At 49.6% G+C, this 21,030-nt stretch overlaps 2 protein-coding genes across 2 annotated transcripts in view; one reads left to right on the top strand and one right to left on the bottom strand.

Moving 5' to 3' along the window:
- Nucleotides 1-21,030, bottom strand: part of SSH1 (slingshot protein phosphatase 1) — a 66,897-nt gene that overhangs the window by 37,430 nt on the left and 8,437 nt on the right.
- On the top strand, nucleotides 1,033-2,995 carry LOC110256864. Its single transcript, XM_021074058.1, has 2 exons — nucleotides 1,033-2,129; nucleotides 2,522-2,995. The coding sequence occupies exons 1-2, from the start codon at nucleotides 1,706-1,708 to the stop codon at nucleotides 2,758-2,760; spliced, it is 663 nt and encodes a 220-aa protein (XP_020929717.1). The 5' UTR covers nucleotides 1,033-1,705; the 3' UTR covers nucleotides 2,761-2,995.

Below are 21,030 nucleotides of genomic sequence, written 5' to 3'. Positions count from 1 at the left end.
TTTCTACATCTTGTATCCTCCAAATTTGCCATATTGAGCAAACATTAACTTTTGTAAACGATTTTTGAATTTTCACCACTGAGGACAATGTTAGCTGTGGGTTTGTCATATATGGCCTTTGTGATGTTGACATAGGTTCCCTAATTTTGTCGAAAGCTTTTTCTGTTTTTTGTTTGTTTGTTTTTTGCCTTTTATGGGGCCACTCCTGTGGCATATGGAGGTTCCCAGGCTAGGGGTCTAATCGGAGCTGTAGCTGCCAGCCTGTACCACAGCCACAGCAACTCAGGATCCGAGCCGCGTCTGCAACCCACACCACAGCTCATGGCAATGCCGGATTCTTAACCCATTGAGCAAGGCCAGGGATCAAACCTGAAATCTCATGGTTCCTAGTCGGATTCGTTAACCACTGAGCCACGACGGGAACTCCAGCTTTTTCTGTATTTTTGAATTTTCAAAGTACTATAAAACACGTAATACTCTTCATAATGCAAAAAACATTTCACTTTTATTAATTTTATGAAGATTACAGCTCAAATTATAGAGAACTATCCAAATCATTCATTCTCTCTTGAGCAACCAATTAACATATTTGATTTGAAAGAAAAATCTCTAAGAAACGGAAGCACTTTTAAAAAATTATAGTTCATTTACAATGATGTGCCACCTTTTCTTTTTTAAGAAAGCAAATCAAGTCCTGATGAAAATACAAGGACATTTTCTGTAATATAAAACAGCAAGATCACCACTGTCCCAGAGAGCTAATGTTAATAAACATTCTCATCTTGGAATAAACAACTCAGCTAAGTCTAATACATAACTCCGGAGCTAAGAAAACTCACTGCATGGTCCGGCATTTAAGTCAGCAGCTCCTGGAATCAGAACAACGGTTATCTTCCATGCTAGTATGTCCAAAATAAAAATCTGTTCATTTTTCTGGTTGGATCCTCACTCTAAAAATCACGACTGCTCAAAGAGCAAATACTAAGGTTTTGGTTCAGCCTCTCCTATTCAGGCCTTTGAATTACTGACAACCAGTCCTATCTATTTCCTCACAGCAGCACTTGTGCTCTGGACCGAGCTTTGTCGTCCATTGCTACCTGTACTGCCAGGTTATCCTTTCCACTCTAGAAGTCTCGCCTTTGTGCTGCAAGTTTCAAGTGCTGAGGAGCTCAAGATTATACATAACCAAAGAAATGAGACACACCCTTTCTTTGAGTCTCACTCACCCATGGGAGGCACAGAGCTCTAGAGCATCCATCAGCCAAGAGAAAAATACAGGTTGTCTAGTTTTCACCAACTGCACACTTTTCCATCCCTGAAACGTGTCACCCTCTCCTTTCTTAAAGTCTTGCAACTGAGTTTGTTTTCAGAACTAGGCTGTTTTAGGTAGACACGGATCGCTTACTGCTTAGTCTCATCGTAATTTGAGAGAGCTGCCCAAGAGACTCCAAAATGCAGGAAACTTCAAACAACAATCAGTTCATCGAAGCAGCTGGGGGAAAAAAAATCTTTGCAAGGCATCCCAACCTTTTTTTGTTCATGAGTTTAAAAAAAAAGGAGGCGGGGGAATCTATATTGACCAGAAACCAGAGCCCTCTGGAAACAGCCAGCCACTGACAGTGACCTTAGCCTTGGAAATCATGGGCGAAAATTCCCCTCGGTTTCCCTTACATTTCCTTTCGGGGGGAGGCAACAAAGCAAAAGAATGGGCTGGTTTGATCCCGTGATCACTTACAAGGCCAGCTGTTCCCCAGTGTTCCTGAGGCTGACACAGTCGCAGAGCCTCCCAGCGACCTATGAAGTCAGGGGGCTATGTGGCTGGGGGCCTGGAACACTCTGCCTCTGTCTCTCTGAAGACAGTCACAGGCATTTACCGTCAGGAGCGAGGTCTGAAGCTGAGGGCAAGCTCCAGGAACACATTAAGGCCAGCCTGCGAGATGGCCGAGTCTGGGAGGCGGTGAGCGCGCCCAGCACGAGGATGACCGCACAGGATGACTTGGGGCTGAGAGGTCACGGCAGTCACAGGATTTATGAAAACAAGATGTGGATCTTCTTTAGGACCCTGTTTCTCGGCTTCTGTTCTGAGCTGCTCCGGGCCCAGAGCCTCCCATGCCCTCTGGATGACTGGTGTGAGTACTCTCCTGCTGCCAGGGCTCTGTGGGGCTGTCCAGGCCTCCCATACCGAGAGGCGCAGCACCCAACTCATCGGTCTCAAGCACCCATTGGGGAAGGAAGTCCTTCACAAACTCTGCTGTGGGGATGGCACTCATATTTACTAGGTTCTCAGGACAAGGAAACAACCCACTAAGCATCCATCCCAGCTATAGAAAGACCACCTTCTCCCCAAAGACACTGGTGCCCTAGAGAGTGCCCCAAGTCCCAGGAGGTCAGATCCGGACAAACACAAAGGAAATGTTTTCCCTGTCGCTACTTCAGGACAAATCTCCATGGGGAATTAAAAACAAGTTCGGCCCCTGCCCTCCTTCCCCCCAACCTCACAGCTTTGCTCTTCACCATACAGATCCCAGTTACTGCCGTTTTAGGAGACAAACCAGGATTTTAGTTTCTACAGCAGACAGACAGGAAACCCCAGCCCTCAGAGCAGCAACAGCCAGTGTCATCCAGAGACCCACGCACAGGAGGGAGACAGAACCGGCGGTGGTGATACCTACTAACTTGGCCCAGCGACCTCTGAAGAGCAGAAGAGGTGAGCTGGCTGGACGGAGATGCAGAAGTCGGTATGACAAAAGAGGTCCATGACCGCACAGTCACATGGCGGGCTCCCCCCAGCTCCTCCCACCACACCCTCCGGAGAAGGCTGAGGGTCTGAGCGAGGGGCGGCAGCCCTCCAGCGAAGAAGAGCCCAGCCGTCCGGAAGGTGGTCCCGCCCAGACAGCAAATGGCTCTGGTGAAACCCTTGTCTTCCCCTGATATTTGGGTTGAAAAAGGCTCTTGTCCCTGCAACTCCTGATGAAAGAGGGCCATTCAGAGAGAGCAAAGCGGCTGAAGTTCCTCTAATCACTTTACTCCTACGGCTTTTTTGTGGGCCTCAGGAACAAGCGATTGGGGGGGGCGTGTATTAGACGTTGTGAGGAAAAACAGCTGGTGGCCCAGTAACCTGCCCCGGGCAATGAGGAACCCATTCTTGTTCAAAGCAACATACCGATTTCTAAGTCTTTCTTTTTTTTTTTTTTTTTTTTTTTTTTTTTTTGTCTTTTGTCTTTTTGTTGTTGTTGCTGTTGTTGTTGTTGTTGTTGCTATTTCTTGGGCCGCTCCTGCGGCATATGGAGGTCCCAGGCTAGGGGTCGAATTAGAGCTGTAGCCTCCGGCCTACGCCAGAGCCACAGCAACGCTGGATCCGAGCCGCGTCTGCAACCTACACCACAGCTCACGGCTCGCCGGATCGTTAACCCACTGAGCAAGGGCAGGGACCGAACCCGCAACCTCATGGTTCCTAGTCGGATTCGTTAACCACTGTGCCACGACGGGAACTCCCGATTTCTAAGTCTTTCAAATCACCATCCAGTCACCTGGCAGTGACTGTGGGTAGTTGCCGCAGGGACCCCATATTTTCAAAAGCACCTCTGCAATCTGGAAATGCTTCAGACACGCTAATGGTCCCTTGAGGAGGCAAACCTGAGGGGTGGGGGGCATTCCAGGTAGAGGGAAGGGCGTGTGCACCCAGGAAAGGTGCTCCGAGAACCTCCTGCAAGGGGCCTGGGGCGGGGCAGGCTGCAGAGGAAAAGTGAGCGAGGGGGCCGGAGATCCTGGGATATGACCCTGAAACCCACCTAGGTGGAATAAATTAGGGATATGACTAACCAAAATGCAGGGCAGGATGGGATGAGGACTCTAAGAAAGGAAGCCTATAGGGTTGAGAAGAGGAAGCATCTAAGTGGTGGGTTCTGGAACATTCTGTGATGGAAAGGGCACTAAGCTGACTTCTGGGAGGGCTTCATCTGGAAGGTTCTCCTGGCTCCTGAAGGATCAATTAATCCCTGAAAGAGGATTAAGTGGGACACACACTATGATAATCCTTATTTTGCAGATGAGGAACTTGTTGGACTACAAGACCCCTTCAAGGAGACCGAACTGAAAGCCTCTGGCCAAGATAATAATTATCAGACCCTTATTATCACCCCAGCCGTCTCACTGTAATGTCCCTTCCCCCACCTTGAACAACCTGGCCTACTCCTTCCTGCCCCCTACTAGGAAAGGTATGTGGCCCATTCCTCACACTACCCCTATGGCAGCTTATATACCCCCAACCAACCAGCAAGTGTATCCTAAGACCCCTCTTTCCCCAACCAATCAGCAGGTGTATCCTGAGTTCTCTCCTCTCCCTGGGTTATAAAAATAGACATGCCCACAAGCTCTAGCTAGGTGTTGGTTCTCCCTAATTATCAACCCTCCTGCACTCACAGCGTCTCTCATCTCAATAAACTCTACTTTCTCTTCAACCTGCTACGAGCCTGGAAATTCTTCTTTCAACCCATGCACAGACCACAATAGAAACTATAGTTGCAGGAGCACAATCTTGATGAGGCAGGGATGAGACCCATGTCTCTCAGGCTCACGCCCACCATCTTAACCCTGGAACACCCTCACCCCTGCCTGTCCAGAGTGAGAATGAGAGCGGAGACCTGGCAGCCACCTCGGCCCTGCCTGCCCTGTCAGCTAAGGAGAGTGTCACCATCACTGAGAAGTCTGGATAGGACTCATCCTCGGTCCTCTTCCCAGCATGTCAATGCATCGTGCACAGGGAAGATGCAAGGGAACATCTCAGAAAGCGAAGATGTTCATCAGCCCAGGGGGCAAGCAGGAGGCCTGGGGGAACCACCACCACCACCCTGCCCACTGCCACCAACCCAGTTATGGGACAGGACACATCATTCAGTCCTTCTGACTCAATGGGAATCTGGGGAATGTCCTGGAAGCAGCACAGCCATGCCAGTCAGGAAGCTGCTTCTCATCAACGCCACTGCCACCACCCAGGCACCCACCATGTGAAGAGGTCGAGTGAGGCTCTCAGGTATGCCACGGCTTCTAGTTTCCCAGCTCCATGGCAAGGTGTTCCTTCCTTTCTCTGACTGATGAGGGAAGCCAGTCCAGCTCCTGAGAACATCCTGGGGATAGACTGGGCAACCTCATTTTCAACAAACTCCCTTGGTGAATCTGCTGCACACCAAAGTTTAAGAAAATAAAATGAACTGGTCTGGGAGTCAGTATTTCTCAGTTCTGATATGTGCTGTTACATGTGTGTTCTGATATTCCCTTGCAGGGCTCTGTTCATTCAAATAGTGAACTGGTTGTAGACCGAGGAGTGCCATGCTAAGCCAAGCCTGCCCAAGTGTCGACAGAGCAAAGCAAAGAGATGGGTCTACATCTGGGCAGTGGGTGTGTGCCAGGCCATTTAGAAACATAACTCCTCAGAGTTCCCTGTTGGCTCAGCAGGTTAAGGACCCGGCTTTGTCATGGCTGTGGCTTGGGTCACTGCTATTCGATCTTCAAGAAACTCTTCTACATGGACCGGACAGGCAATTATTGTACTCATTTTATAGAGGAGGAAACAGGAAGTTACTTAACTGCTTGTGATTTTAGGGTGTTTGACAATACATCTTGCAAAAAGAACCCCAATGAGGGCATTCCCATTGTGGCTCAGCAGGTTACAAACTCGACCAGTAGCCATGAGGATGCAGGTTCAATCCCTGGCCTCGCTCAGTGGGTTAAGGATCTGGTGTTGCCATGAGCTGTGGTGTAGGTCGAAGACGCAGCTCGGATTCAGGGTTGCTGTGGCTGTGGTGTAGGCCTGCGGCTACAGCTCCAATTAAACAACCAGCCTGGGAACTTACATGTGCTGCACCTGCGGCCCTAAAAAAAAGGTGAAAGGAAGGAATGAGGGAGGGAAGAAGGGAAGAAGGGAGAAGGAAGGAAGGAAATCAGATTTAAAAAAAAAAAAAAAAAAAAAAAAGAATCCCAAAGAACATGAGCCTAGGGAGTTCCTGTTGTGGTACAAGAGAACCAAACCATGAGGTTGCGGGTTTGAACCCTGGCCTTGCTCAGTGGATTAAGGATCCAGCGTTGCCGTGAGCTGTGGTGTAGATCGCAGACACGGCTCAGATCTGGCATTGCTGTGACTCTGGTAAGGGCCAGCAGCTATCGCTCTGATTAGACCCCTAGCCTGGGAACCTCCATATACTGCAGGTGCGGCACTAAAAAGACAAAAAAAAAAAAGAATATAATGAGCCTAAAGTATAGGGTCTAAAAAGGGTTCAGGAGTTCCCATCATGGTGCAGTGGAAACAAATCCGGCTAGGAACCATGAGGTTATGGGTTCAAGCAACCCCTGGCCTTGCTCAGTGGGTTAAGAATTGGGCATTTGCTGTGAGCTGTGGTGCAGGTCACAGACATGGCTTGGATCCCACGTTGCTGTGGCTATGGCGTAGGCTGGCAGCTGTAGCTCCAATTAAACCCCTAGCCTGGGAACCTCCATGTGCCACGGGTGTGGCCCTAAAAAGCAAAAACATAAAAAATAAAAAAAATAAAAAGGGTCCAAACTGACGGGATGGTTGACCCAAACTACTTTTGTATGGATAGAACTAACCCCTGATCACACTCAGCTTTCCAGGGTGATTACAGAGTAGATTGTGGTTCATCCAGTGGACTTGACGATAATTCTAGAAACAAAAGGGATGTACGTAAAGTTGTCACTACAGAAAAGGTGGTGTCCATGAACACTTCCAAGAGGAGGTTCCATCCATTCCCTTTAGGTTTTGTTAATTGACTGTGCCCCTACTGCGCCTGGTCAGTGCTAAGCCCTGGGGATTCAGAAATGACAGACATGGCTTCTGTCCTGGAGCAACATTACAGTCTAGTGGTTCAGACAGACATAGGACAGTAACTGCAGTGTAACGCAGCTGGTCCCATGATGCAGGAATGGAGAAGGTGCTAGAGAGGTATGTACACAAACACACACACTCAGAAGGGATGCCCAGCCCAGCCTGGATGCACAGAGAACTCCTTCACAGGAACTACCCAAAGCTGGGCCTCAAAGAACTAAATGGAAATGAAAAGAGCAGGGAGCAGGAGAGCAGGAAGTCTGTGTTATGCATACCTTCCATCAAACAGAGGAGGATGTGGTCTCTGTCGTAAGAAGTCCCATTGGGAATTCATAAATGTCTATTCGGGTTTGTAAATCAGTTCCTTATAAGTTTGGTTAGCATGAGTTGGTTTTTCAGAATTTGATCATCCCTGGGTGAACTGATATTCAAGTTTCGGAATGTACAAAACTAAGAAGCAAACCTTGGGCTGGTGGTTGAGCCAGAAGTTCTCAGTACCAGGCCTAGTATACTACAGGCACTCCATGGGTGTTATTTTAAATGGTGCTTCATAATTTACAGAGAGCTTGCTCCTATGTTTCTTCATTTAATTCTTACAGCTCAATTTTTCTGATGAAACAACCGAAACAAGATAAATGACAAGTCAGTGATCACATAGCCAGTAAGGGGTGAAACAAGATTGAGAGACTCCAAATTTGAGGCTCCTGCTGCAGAATCCCAGGGTCAGAGGGTAGGGTCTGACCTGCAACAACAGTAGCAGCAGGCAAAGCTGGATGGATGCATTAAGATCACTCCTGGCAATGGTTTAGATGGATCCAGAACCCCGTTCCTAGCAAAATGAAGTTTTAAAAGACGCGAAGGAGATTGAAGACAACCTGGAGTCAGGTAAGCAGCTTGCAGGGAGAGCAGGAAAAATCTCTCCACTCTCCCACAGGTGGTTCCCTCATTTTGAACTCAATTTCAAACGTCACAAAGACCCCATGGGGGCTGTGTCTCGTTATTTTTATTTTGTGCTTTACAGGGCCATGTGGCAAAACCCTGTCCCAAACGCCACTCCTCCAGGCCTAAGCAAAGAAGCAACTCACCTGACCCACCTATCAGCTAGAGCCCCTGAGAGGCTCCCCTCAAAACAGAATGCTGAGAGCAGGGAAATTCCAGCTCTACAGGGCATTCTACTTCGGGAACGGGGTCACAGGCAAGAAATGCTGGCTGGGCTCATTACAAATGTCTTGGCTGCTGCAGCATGTATTGTTTGGCTGGAAGGCGTAGGCTTTTCTCAGGGAGAAGGAATGTCCAGAAGTATTTCGGACAGTAAGAGACATTCTGTGAAGCCAGCTACACAGCTCTCCTTCGTACTGACGGGGAGGGGCAAGCAGCTGAATAAGCTCACAAAAGCATGGCTCCCCCCACATAAATAAGAAATGACATGCCTCGGGGTTGACTCTACAAATGTTGGGATAGCTCCTCACTGGTCCCCCACGGCCGTCAGGCCCCAGCCGTGGAAGCCACGGAAGCCACGGCTGGTGCTATCTTTCCGTGAACATCGGGTACCCCAGGATCTGCGCCCCCTTTGTGACGGCAGAGGGAGAAAGGCTGTATTGTGCAGGAAATGCAATGGCAGCAAAGACAACCCAGCTGGCCAGAAATAACAGGCATATGAAGGAAATGTTCTTGAAACAACTCAACAATTCCAAGAACGGATTGTTTCAACGGTCCCCGGTTCTCAGCTCTTTCCTTGGGACACAGCCCCATCCCATGTTCAGGGGGCGCTAAGTCCTCACCTCTCCAGGGTGTCCCCAGTCTCCTATCCCCGTGAGCCAGGCACGGTCCACCCACTGTGTGCCTGACCCTGTGCTGAGCATTCAGTGTCCCTGTAGGACAGTGCTGACCAAAAGGGCGGGCATCTCCTCCGCCGCAGGGGCCTATGTTCTAAACACTTAAAATGTGAATAGGACAAATGAGCTTAATTTGTCATTTTAATTAAATTTTAATTAGCCATGTGCAGTGAGCAGCTATGACATAGGACTCCAGAACTTGTGGCCTCAAGAGAATCAGGGCAGAGAACAGAGAGAGGACCCCTGGCCTCTAACCAGCCCTGCACAGCCCCTAGCCACTGCTCTCGTTACATGATGTCCCTCCTCCAGAACTTTCTTTTTTTTTGTCTTTTTAGGGCAGCACCTGCGGCATATGGAGGTTCCCAGGCTAGGGGTCTAATTGGAGCTGTAGCCACTGGCCTGTACCACAGCCATAGCAACACGGGATCCAAGCCGCATCTACGACCTACACCACTGCTCACGGCAATGGCGGATCCTTAACCCACTGAGCAAGGCCAGGGATCGAACCCACAACCTCATGGATGCCAGTCAGGTTTGTTAAGCGCTAAGCCACAAGGGGAACTCCCCTCCTCCAGAACTCTCAATGATGCCACACCATCTGGAAAGCCAAGACTCCTGGTGCTTGCTTTCTATGGCAGCTGCAGTCAGCCATGACATGGTGCTAAGCTAAATTTCACTCATCTGACACTTTTTGACCACAGAGAGCTTATAATGCAATTAGCAAATGTGATTTATAATGAAAACCTTCCTTATATCACCTCTTCCACAGTTCCTCCCATACTCCACGTCCTCTGCTTCATCCCCATCTGTGTCACTGTCCTCACCAACTCTTCTACCCTGGGTCTCTACACACAGCCTCCTCTCTCCTGTCTGCCTCCCGGCTTCTTGCTCACCTTCCAACAGTCATGCCTCCTCCAGGAAGCCCTCCTTTGCTGCCCTTGCTGCAAGCCTTGTTCTTCCCTCTCAGCATCTTACGGCACCTTGTCTTACTGTACTGGTGAAGAAATGGAGGCTTAGAGGTTAAGTCACTTGTCCAAGGTCATATGCTTAGGGATAGGAACCCAAAGCTCCGTACTGCGTTCCTGAACCTATGTACCTACTATCTTGTGGTGACGGCATCTTCCCACTAGTATATTTCAACTTCATGGTGGGAGTCCAGGGCCAGGACACAATTTCTTAAGTCTCCCTCCCTGCCTGGCAGAGTCTATACTCAGAAGTAAATACTCCTAAACTGAATGAGCTGTCCTCCTCTACAGCCTCAAAGCATTTTGTGACTAACTTACCTGGATCATCTCTGAGCAGCTACAATACTGGGCACTCACTGCACACAGGATGAACAGGACAAATAAGACTTGCAGAGACATGGAGCGAACCAGAGGTGACCAGGGGGAGAGGGAAGAGGGAGAGGCAATGGAGGAGGGGATTAGGGGGTGCAAACTATTATGTATAAAATAAGCTACAAGTGGAGTTCCCTGGTGGCACAGCAGGCTAAGGATCTGGTATTGTCACTGCGGTGGCTCCAGTCGCTGCTGTGGCACATGTTTCACCCCTAGCTCAGGAACTTCCACATGCTATGGGCACGCACACTCCCCCCGCCAAAATGCTACAAGGATGTACAACATGGGGAATATAGCCAATGTTTTATAATTTCTATAAATGGAGTACAATCTTTAAAAATTGTGAATCACTGTGCTATATACCTGTAATCTATATGATATTATGTATCAACTATATTTCAATTAAAAAAATTTAAATGCATATTTTCAACTAAAATACATAAGCTTAAATCAATTATCCAACAACTCTAAATAAGAATCACTGCATAAAGGCAGTTACAGTCATCGGGAGGTCAGGTTCTCTTAACAACCTAGTGCTTCCAACAAGACAACAACAAAGTCCTCCGTGTCACCTGAGTCCTAAGAGCCAAGGCTAAGACTTCTCCATCTCTGGATCCTTCTCAGTGCCCAGACGACACTGTGCACTCAGTAAATGCAAAATCGATAAAAAAACTTCTTTGCTGCAGGTCATACACACACTAACCTAATCCTTAGTGTCCATCTACCAGTTCTTCACCCACAGGGAAACTGAGGCTCAGAGAGGTTCAGTCACTTGTTCAAGTTCAATGTGGCCAGGAAGCGAAGCCAGGAGACAAGGAGTCTCCCTTATAAGCACTGAATCCCTACTGATGACATCTTGGAGAGACACAGTGTCAAGAAAGTAAGTCTGGAGTTTCCACTCCAGTGGCACAATGGGATTGGCAGCCCCTCTTGAGCACTGGGATGCAGGTTCGATTCCTGGCCTGGCATAGTGGGTTAAGGATCTGGCGTTGCTGCAGCTTCAGCCTAGGTGGCAACTGCGGCTCAAATCTAATGCCCGGCCTGGGAAATTCCATGTGCCACAGGGATGGCTGGAAAGGGGTGGGGGGGAAGAAAGTCTGCTTCTCTTCTCTGACAACTGAGATGGTAAACCATTTGGTGGGCAGATCAAGATGGGGTGGGGTGGGGGTAGAGTGGGAAGTGGCTGGTGAGCAGGGGAGAGGTGGCCACAGAGAGGGGATTTAGGGACAATGGGAGCCAAGCTTCTCACTGTTAGAAAAAGGCACTACAAATATGGAGAAAAAACTAGAATGAACCTGGAGATGCTGAATCAGAATGGAAAGTATCAGTTTGAACTCATGGTTTTCAACATATTTAAACATAGAAGAAAATACTGATGCAGACGTGTGTGTGTGTGTGTGTGTGCACATTCATCCACATCTTCCCAAATTCTGTCCACAGAAACAGCCTGCAGACAGCAACGCCCCAACAGTAATAACAAGCACACTTACCTCAGCTTCTTTTTTTTGTTTTCCAGATTAATTTGGCTTTTAGAGAATATAAAAAACTTTAAGGAATCTTTATAGGATATATGGAAAAATGTATTATTTTCTGCTTTTTCAAATTAGTGGACATTTAGGAGCTCCCGTCATGGCTCAGCAATAACAAACCCAACTAGGATCCATGAGAACATGGGTTCGATCTCTGGCCTCACCCAGTGGGTTAAGGATCAGGTGTTGCCAGGAGCTGTGGTGTAGGTTGCAGATGCAGCCCAGATCCTGCGTTGCTGCGGCTGTGGTTGGACCCCTAGCCTGGGAGCTCTGATTGGACCCCTAGCCTGGGAGCCTCCATGTGCTGTAAATACGGCCCCAAAAAAAAGACAAAAAAAAAAAAAATTAGAGGACATTTAGTTCTCAGATGTGCCAATAAATCAACTAAAACCCAAATAAATGAAATTTTGCAACCTGTATCCACTGCTTCCCATGTTCTGCATTCCACGGTCAGACTTCTAGGTCCAGCACCAGCTCCTAATCTCAGCCAACAACTATTCTTTCCAGTTATTATTCATAGAGGTTACAAAGCTTGGTACTGAAATGTAACTGACCTACACTGTCAGTTCCAGGAGCACAACACAGTGATTTGCTATTTCTATTCATCACAAAACAATTACCATCTGCCTCGGTTTTGATTCTCCACTAAAGGGAACCAAGGCTTCTTGGAGAAATGATGGATTCCAGGGATGGGATATGCAAAGTCCAAGATGAGGCCTGCCATCAAGGCAGCACTTAAAGGAGGATGTGGACACCTCAAGGGACACAGAAGCCAGCTTGAATGAGATCTCACGGGCCAAACTGGGGACAATGTGAGCCTTGACAGAAAAGTTGAGGGGGTACAGAATATTGATCTCATTTCAAAGTATCCCCCAAGAAACACTGCTTAATGATAAAGGGGAGAATACGGTGTAGAAAAGAAGCCAGGCGAAGCCACTTGATGACCACTGCGACCATCACTGGTGATGGAACACACAGACATCATATACCACCTGGCAGGACTGGACGAGGACCCAAATCTCATCTCGAGACAACAGCAGACAAAACACAAACTGAGGGACATTCTGCAAGACAATGAGCCTGGAGTTCCCCAGTGGGTCAGAAAGCAGGGTGAGGATCCCATGGTGTCATTTCAGTGGCTTGGGTAGCTGCTGTGGCACAGGTTTGATCCCTGGCCTGGGAATTTTTGCATGCGACAGGTGCGGCCAAAAAAAAACAAACCAAAACGAACAAACAAAAAAACTGGACAGGCCTGTCCCTTTAAAAGTGTCTGGGTCATGAGCATAGAAAAAAGACTAAGGAGTGTCCCAGACTGAAGGAGACTCAGGAGACAGGAGAGATCCTTTACAACAAAGGACACTGTTGGGACAAATGGCGGACCCTGAATGGGGTCTGAAGAGTGAGTAGATGTCACAGTGTACCAGGGACAAGGGTCAATGGCCTGCTCTGGAGAACATCCTTGCTTATTATTCAAAGGGCATCAGGTGGGCAACTTACCCTCAAAACAGTTCAGAAAAATGTTCTTTGTACCATATTTGCAACTTTTATGTAAGTTTTTAATTGTTTCTAAAATTTTACATTACTTTTTAAAAAATTCCACTTACAAGGATTTAGGCAAAATACTCCCCTGTAATTTGTCTTCGTCGGCCAGTGAGAGAAGCTTATGACCCTCTTGCTGGTCACCATCTCTGGCCCACGTCCTGGCTTTCTGCCTCCCTCTCTTGGACACTCTTAGACCCTCAGCACCTGAGACTCTCGCTGCCTCAGGACCATCTCCCGGCTGTGTGTCCAGGACAGCAGCAGCCTCATCTCATGCACAAGGCAGTAGAGGATGACGGGAAGCTCCCCTCTCCCAGCTCCTCTCGGTCTACGTGTATCTGGATTTTGAGGGCCTCGCACACACACAGCCCTGGGCCACATAAGACCTAATTTTAGCGTTTTCCTGCTCTGAGACCATGCTTTCGGAAAAGCGGGGGTTGGGCGGGGGGCGGGGGGGACCTGCTCAGGCAAGCCTCCCATTGTGACGGGCACGCGAAGTCAGGACTCTGCAGGCCTGCAGGATGTGAGTCAGCATCCTGTTTTCAATGGTCAGGGCGGCCAGCAGCCTTGGCACCAAGCGCTGCCGCTGACTTCACCTCTGATGATCACAAATACCCAGGTTAACTGGTGGGACGGGTCTTCAGCATCCGCTCTCCCTGTGGGCCTCAGGGCCAAACCTAAGACCATCTGCTTGTCTGCCCATCACACTGGGTCTCTTCATGAACACCCACCCACAGGCATCCATCAAGAAGAGTATTCCAGAGGAACTGACCTGGTGGTATTTTAAGGATACCGTGACTCACACAAGTGATCTTGTTTCTCTGTTTGCTTTGACTTCTAGGAAGCTCAAAGTCAGATGTGTAGCCAAACTCTGGTAATTGTATCAACATTATGCCATGCATTCCACATACAAACCTTCCCCTCATTTCACCTTATTTTTCCCTACATTTTCCATGTCCCACTTTTCCAATTTTAAATCATATTGTTCTCTATGAATGTTATAAGCAGTTTCAAATCCCTTTTGGTTTTTTTGTTTGTTTTGTTTTCGGCCGTACCTGAGGCATTAACCGGTGCCAGAGCAGTGATAATGCTGGATCCTTAACCCACTGAGCCACCAGGGAAATCCTCAAATTCCTTTTGGACAAAGGACACAGGGTAGACACAGCACACATGTTCACTCTGGAGGGTAAAGTCTCTTTTTCTTCACATGGAATTCCCAGCATTCAGCACAGGACCGGATGCATACATAGGCACCAAACATATGTCGGCTGAATTGCTAAGGCAGATTACTCTAAATAAAACCCGCCTCCATTATCAGGTTGCTTCACCAGGGACACCCCCTCCCTCCCACCCTGTGTGGTGGGACGTGCACAAGGGTGCCTGGGGCATGGGGAGCAGGCTCCCGAGGAAGCCCTCTGGCCGCAGACTCAGTGGCCTCCACCCCAGACCTCAAGAGCCACTCCCAGTTTCCACCTGCTTCAGATGCAGCACAGAACAGGGGGGCTTAGACTTTTGAGAAGAAGTGACAAGTGGTTTCCAGAGGCAGCGGTGGGCCTGGCTCTCTCCAAACCACACCAACAGTGCCCTCCCTTGTGGGAATTCTGACCCGGGTCCCAATTTGGGTACTCAGGCCTTGAGAACTCTTGGCCAGCATGCGGGAATCACTTCCACCAGCGCAGGCAGGTCCCCAGCAAGGGCAGCACCAGACATTTCCCAACGTGGGGCCTCTGAGGCCGTCTCTGAAACAATGTCTTTTTAAAAATAGCTTCAAAAGTACCCATTAAGGAAAAAAAAATTTTTTTTATCCACAAAACAAAACAAATAAAGCCACACAAGACATGTTGCTTCTCAGATAAAAGTCTGGTTGCAGGCCCAGTGCAACTTGGAGGGAAAAGGTCAAGTGTGGCCACTTTTTCCTTTGGGTTGCTTCCACCTTGGTCTGGGATCCCTCTCTGGAGGGGAACAGGGTCGGGAAGGTGGCAGAAGGGACCGTCACTTTCCACCATCGATGAAAATAACGGCGCTGTGTGCTAGGCAAGGCCCAGACATCACACACTGGACAAGACGCAGTCCCAGCCTCACAGAAGCCCCCCAAAGCAAAGCGAGGAGGCCTTTTCCAGTTTGGGGGAGGGCAGGGGGCTGGTCCGAGGTCAGTCACACAGGTGGTCAGGGGGTCAGTAAGGACCCCACCCAGAGGCCCCGCCAGAGTCACGACTATCATTTCCGTGGTGGTCCTGTAATGCTGACGAGCACCCTGCACCACACGGTGTTCTCATCAACACGTGGCCTCTGCGTGGGAGCAGGGACCACTGCCAGGGCTCACCACTCCCCAGAGTGGGGGCCCATCCCAACCTGCAAGTGGCTCCTCCTGACTTTGACTAATCCTATTTTGATTAACCCCATTCCCTCCGGGCAGCCTTCCTAGAAGCAGCAAGACTCCTGTGCCTGTTTTCCTCATCTCAGGACTTTCCTAAAAAGCCACCCGAATCCAGACTATCCGAGCACAGCCCCATGCTCACCCAGGACGTGCTCTAAGGGCAGAGGCCCTTCCTTCCAGCTCTGGAAACAAAGCGTGCCTGGCCTGACACTCACTGATGGGGAAGTGGGGCCCGGCAGAGGGTCCACTTCCTCTCAGGGGCCACATCAGTTCTCGCCATCTCAGGGTGACTCGGCCAGTCGCCTCCCCTACCAAGTAACTTTGCTCCCAGCCTGAGAACAAAGCAGAAACCCTGGACAGTCTGGTACCAGTCAGTAACAATGGAACACAGAGTTATCATGGTGGGCCTGGGGACTCCCACCTTTGGATATGGGAGCCATAATCTAATCTCCTCTCTTCCCTTTACAAAGGAGGAAGTGGGGAGTTCCTGTCGTGGCTCAGTGGTTAACAAATCCGACTAGGAACCATGAGGTTGTGGGTACGGTCCCTGGCCTTGCTCAGTGGGTTAAGGATCCGGCGTTGCCGTGAGCTGTGGTGCGGGTTGCAGATGCGGCTGGGACCCCGTGTTGCTGTGACTCTGGCGTAGGCCAGCGCTACAGCTCCATTAGAACCCTAGCCTGGGAATCTCCATGTGCTGCAGGAGCGGCCCAAGAAATGGCAAAAAGACAAAAAACAAAACAAAACAAAACAAACAAACAAACAAACAAAAAAACAAAGGAGGAAGTGGGGGCCCAGAGATGTTTAGTGACTGGCCTAAGGGTGCACAGCAGATGACTCATCTTAGGACAAAACCTAGGTTTTCTGACTCCCTCTCACAGCTTTGTTCCATTTCCCAGGAGGGCGACCACGGGTACTGTGACCACTTGTGACGAAAGAGCTGGCATGCACATTCTTGGCGTGCACACACAGTCCCTTGTGTGCTAAGAGCATAGGAAGAATGAAACCAGGGCCTCCAGGCATTCTTTTGAAGTGTAAGTACAGTTATTTCCAAAGTTTAATGAAATCTACTAGACAGCGAAATTCATTTTAAGTTAAACTTAATAATTTTAATTATGTTCCAAGAGAATCAAATTAACTCTTCACCTCTGTCCTTACGTGTCCCCTTTCTAGGATGAGTTTTCTTTTTTCTTTTTTTTTGGCAGCACCCATAGTATTCAGAAGTTCCTGGGCCAGGGATCAAACCTGTGCCCCCAGAAGTGACAATGCCGTCCTTAACCACTAGGTCACCTGGGAACTCCTAGGATGAGTTTTCTAATGACAACAAAAAAGTATTTAACATACATCAAAAGCAAATTTTGATTTTAAAATCAAATATTCCAACAAACTGCCAGGAATAATACCCAAGTTAAACAGAAAGAACAGCAAATCAGTAGAATGGTCCCTAAAATTTAAAAGTCTGCACCCCAGGCATTTTAAACTGGGAGCCAGTGAGAGATGCGTGCCTATAAAGCCATGGGGATGGAGACAGGAAGGGATGAGCTGAACATAAACTCAAGGTCCCCTGTGAGAGACTGGGGCAGAAAGGAAGGGACACAGGTTTCTGAGTCACAGTGACTTGCATTTAAACCCTGGCTGTGGCCCCTGGGAACTACAGTTTCCCATCATGAGGCAGGCTCTGGCTTTGCAGGCTTGCGGGGGCAACAAAAAACAAGCAAGGTACACAAAGTGCCAAGCGCAGGTGACAACTGAAAGGGGCATCTGGTACAAGCCTCCCTTCAAGTAGAGGTCAGGTGGGTCACGGGACAGGGCCTCTGGGGTCAGGTCAGAGGGTGGACAGCAAAGCCATGGAAGGAGGGCTCACAGAGACAACACTTGAGTTGTGGGAGTGAGGGTACAGGTTCTGGGGTCAAAGAGACAAAGAGCATGCAGGGCTTAGCTCTACCACTTCCTGCTCACTGAAATTCGGCCAGCTACCTCTCCAAGGCTTCGTCTTCTCGTCTAGGGAATAGGAACAGATACAGTGCCTTCTTTACAGGATTTCTGCACAGGCTGAATAAAACAATGCAACTGAGGCAACTCGTAGAGCACAGCATGTTTGAAGGTCCATATCCTCAGCCTCCATCCTGGTTGACACTTCCTCCTACCCCTGCTAACACACTACTAACGTACCTTCCTCTGACTTACTTATCTCCCCCAACAGAACGTCAGCTGCAACGGCGGGGATCGCTCTGCTTTGTTCACTGCTATATGCCCAGCTCTTAGGACAGCGCTAGGCACATAGTAGGTTCTCCGTCAAGAGCTGGTGACCACAGACGGCTCATAAGCAGATTAGGACAGGGACATGGAGGCTGATCTAACAGGGCCTGTATCAGGAACTGCAGGGGGAAACCATGGGCAAAATCTCTCTGCCCTTTGTTTCTTCCTGTGTGTCATTCAAGACCACTCTGAGTTCCTCCGTGTGAAACAGAACTTGGAAAATTCAACTTACAAGAAGACCTCAATGGCCCAGGGATCAAACCTGTGCCCCAGCAGTGACAATGCTGGAGGGGAGAGGCCAGGAAGGCTGTGTCCTTTGGGTGGGCTCACCATCAAGTGGGCAGGCGCCCTGGGCAGGCGCTCAAGGCCTCATGCTCAGAAGGGCCCTGGGCTTGGTTAATGCTCTACAATTGCCACCTTGAAATTCTACACCATTTATTCTTTTTTTTTTCTTCTTTTGTTACTCAGGGCCACACCCGTGGCATAGGGAAGTTCACGGGCTAGGGGTCTAATTGGAGATGCAGCTGCCGGCCTACACCACAGCCGCAGTAACACTGGATCTTTAACCCATTGAGTGAGGCCAGGGATCGAGCCCACATCTTCACCGTGACAATATTGGGTTCTGAACCCACTGTGCCCCGATGGGAAGCTCTCTTCATCATTTCTTTAAAAAGGGCTCCACAAATTGTACAGCTGATCCTTCTAGTGGGCAAGATTTATGTACTTAGGTAAATACTACACAAGTCCTGAGTCTCAAGAAAATACTGAGGAAAGAGAAATGCCCTGGGGAAAGAAAGGAAGAGTCAGATGAAGGGACCACAGAAAACGACCCAAGGAAGCACGGTGAGGGGCACGGGTTGAAATGTCTACAACGGGAGAAAAGGTGCATCTGACTATCACAATGAATTCTGACAACAACCCTGTAAGCTGCAGGCTCTTCTGCCCACTGGAAAGTGGGGCCTGTTCCCAGTCACATCGCAGCCAGGGGAGGGGAAAGATGACAGAGGCGGAGGCCAAAGCCAGGTCTGCCCCTCCCCAAGGCCAAAGCTCATGGGAAAAAAGGTCTAACAGTTAATGGAGGTGGTATTTATGAAGCCAAAAATGCAATGTGGGGGCAGACGAAAGAGAAGCCAAGCCTCCAGGAGTGAATAAGTATGCAGGTGCTGAGTGGCCAGAACATGACTGTCTCTGGCTTGTGGGTGACCCCTGCAGGTCCCCCGGGGCTCCTGGCCTCTTCCCACAGACCCTGAGCATCCCTCCTAACGCCACAGCATCACCTCTACCTAACACCCTACCACACCCACAACACTGAACAGAAATCTACTTGCTCACGTGTGTTTTCTCTATGTCAGGCTGGGGCATCTCCAGGACTCACACGGAGACAGGTGGGAAGACTGCAGGGTGGCCCCAGGCCAGGCCCCTCTGCTGAGCATGGTGGGACCAGGGAGTGGGAAGGGAGAGTTGCTCCCTCACTTAGGTTATACCCTGCAGCAAAGTGACGGGACAGTCCCCCTCCTGCTGGCATTCTGTTCCCAGACTCCAGAGCGGTAGGTTCTCCTGTCAGCTTTGAAGAAGTGTCTACAGCTGCAAGGGAATGTAATCTGCCAGGAACCAGTGTGAGCTTGGCAGCGGGCCCACGGTGCAGCTGAGAGGGGCCCTGGCCAACACTCTGACTACAGCCATGGGAGACCCCCAGCAGAGGACCCAGCTCAGAGTCTGGATTCCTGACCTATGGGAGCCGCAAGGTAATAAACGTGTACATTGTGGACTGCCGAGCGTGCGGTAGCTTGTTACGCCGCAGTAGATAATTGATACAGCGGCCCACTGCAGAGCCTGATGCTCTTGGCAGGGCTTAATCGGACAGGCTCTCAACAAGGACAGTCAAGTCCAGGCTAAGAAACCATCAAGAAAGGCAGAGAGGCACCTGAGAGGCCTCGAAGAAGGGGTTCTGAATGGAGACAGGGACGTGTGGTCTGCAGAGCAAGGACACACCAACCCCTGCCCTGTCCTGATGCCATCACAGAGGTGGAGAAGGCACAACCACAGTTCAGAAGGTCCTCTGGGGATTTCCAGGCCAAGACTGGGAGGGGAGAGAGGGGAGAGGGAAAGGCAGGGGTGTAGGGGAGCTCACAGCCTACCACTGAAGCCAGATAAAGCAGAGAAGACAAAATCCTGCTGCTCTAGCCTGAAAGTTTGCTTGGGCAGGCAAGAAAAGAAATGAAAAGAACTCTTAACGATCATTTTCACATGCTTGGAAATGCTGGATGAAACTAAAAACAAAAAACAACAAAACATTCACTTCTGATCCACACTCTGCAAACAACACAACCATATTCCCTCCCGGGGCCCTGCCTGGCACACAACCACTTACATCTCATGCCAGACTGAGGCGGCTCCCAGGATGGCGAGGGAGCCAGGAGCTGCTGCCAGTAGAGCCATCTGCTCAGCAATTCCCACAGTCTGAACAGCACAGCTCCCCAAAGAGGACTGCAGGAGGCAGGCGGCAGTCTGCACAGGCAGCAAGTAGGGGAAGGGGAGCGAGAGCTGGATGGACAGGGCTCTGCAGCACTCAGCTGCCCTCCGGGCAGGCAGGCAGGGAGCCTGACATCACTCAGAAGGCCTTCAGGGAAATTGTCTGGAGGACAAGGAAGATTCTACGGTGTGCTCCTATTTACATCTTACAGAGATGTCAGTGGGGAAAGGATGCAGGCGGGTCACAGGGTACCCTCAGGGTCCACCCAGCCTAACACAGTGGACACACCTCCCACAGGGAGTCAGGCCCTCTACTTCCGGGCTGTGAAACTAACTGATAGGAGCACCATCTTCTGAGGACCAAAGGTAGCAACCATCCTCCAAGCCTATTGTGGAGTTAGCTCTGTGCCAGGAGCCCCATACAAGCTGCTCGCCAACCTTGAAAAGACATAGTTCATCCATTTAACAAATGGGAGAACAGAGACCCACAGAGGCCCGGTAACCCCCAGAAGTACGCTGGCACCTGGCCTCATGCAGGAGTCAGACTCCAAAGCTAGACCTGCCTGACTCCCAACCCTACATCTTTCCCCCGCATCCTGCTCTTTCTCATTGCTGAATGCAATTTACTGCAGAATCAAAACAAAGTTAACACGTTTCAACTGCTGAAAGACTAGTGCAGGCAGAAAACTAAGACCCTGTTACTAAGGAAAGCCGGGATGAGACAAAAACACAGGTACCTGCGGGCAAGGCAGGTGTGGTACCGGCACAGAGAAAAACCAAGAGTCACCTGTTAAGGAGAGAGGAGCCACAAACATCTGGGGTGGGAGCACATTGAGTTGGCTGAGAG

The sequence above is a fragment of the Sus scrofa genome, chromosome 14, assembly GCF_000003025.6.
Source record: "Sus scrofa isolate TJ Tabasco breed Duroc chromosome 14, Sscrofa11.1, whole genome shotgun sequence".
NCBI classification, from domain to species: Eukaryota; Metazoa; Chordata; class Mammalia; order Artiodactyla; family Suidae; genus Sus; species Sus scrofa.
This window is presented reverse-complemented; position numbering and strand designations above follow the sequence as displayed.

Excerpts from the sequence above, each read along its gene's own strand:
- LOC110256864 (XM_021074058.1), top strand. The coding sequence starts at position 1,706 with ATGGGCTGGTTTGATCCCGTGATCACTTACAAGGCCAGCTGTTCCCCA. Across the intron at positions 2,130-2,521 it reads ATGCCCTCTGGATGACTGGT|ATCCCAGTTACTGCCGTTTT; the intron begins GTGAGTACTCTC and ends TTCACCATACAG.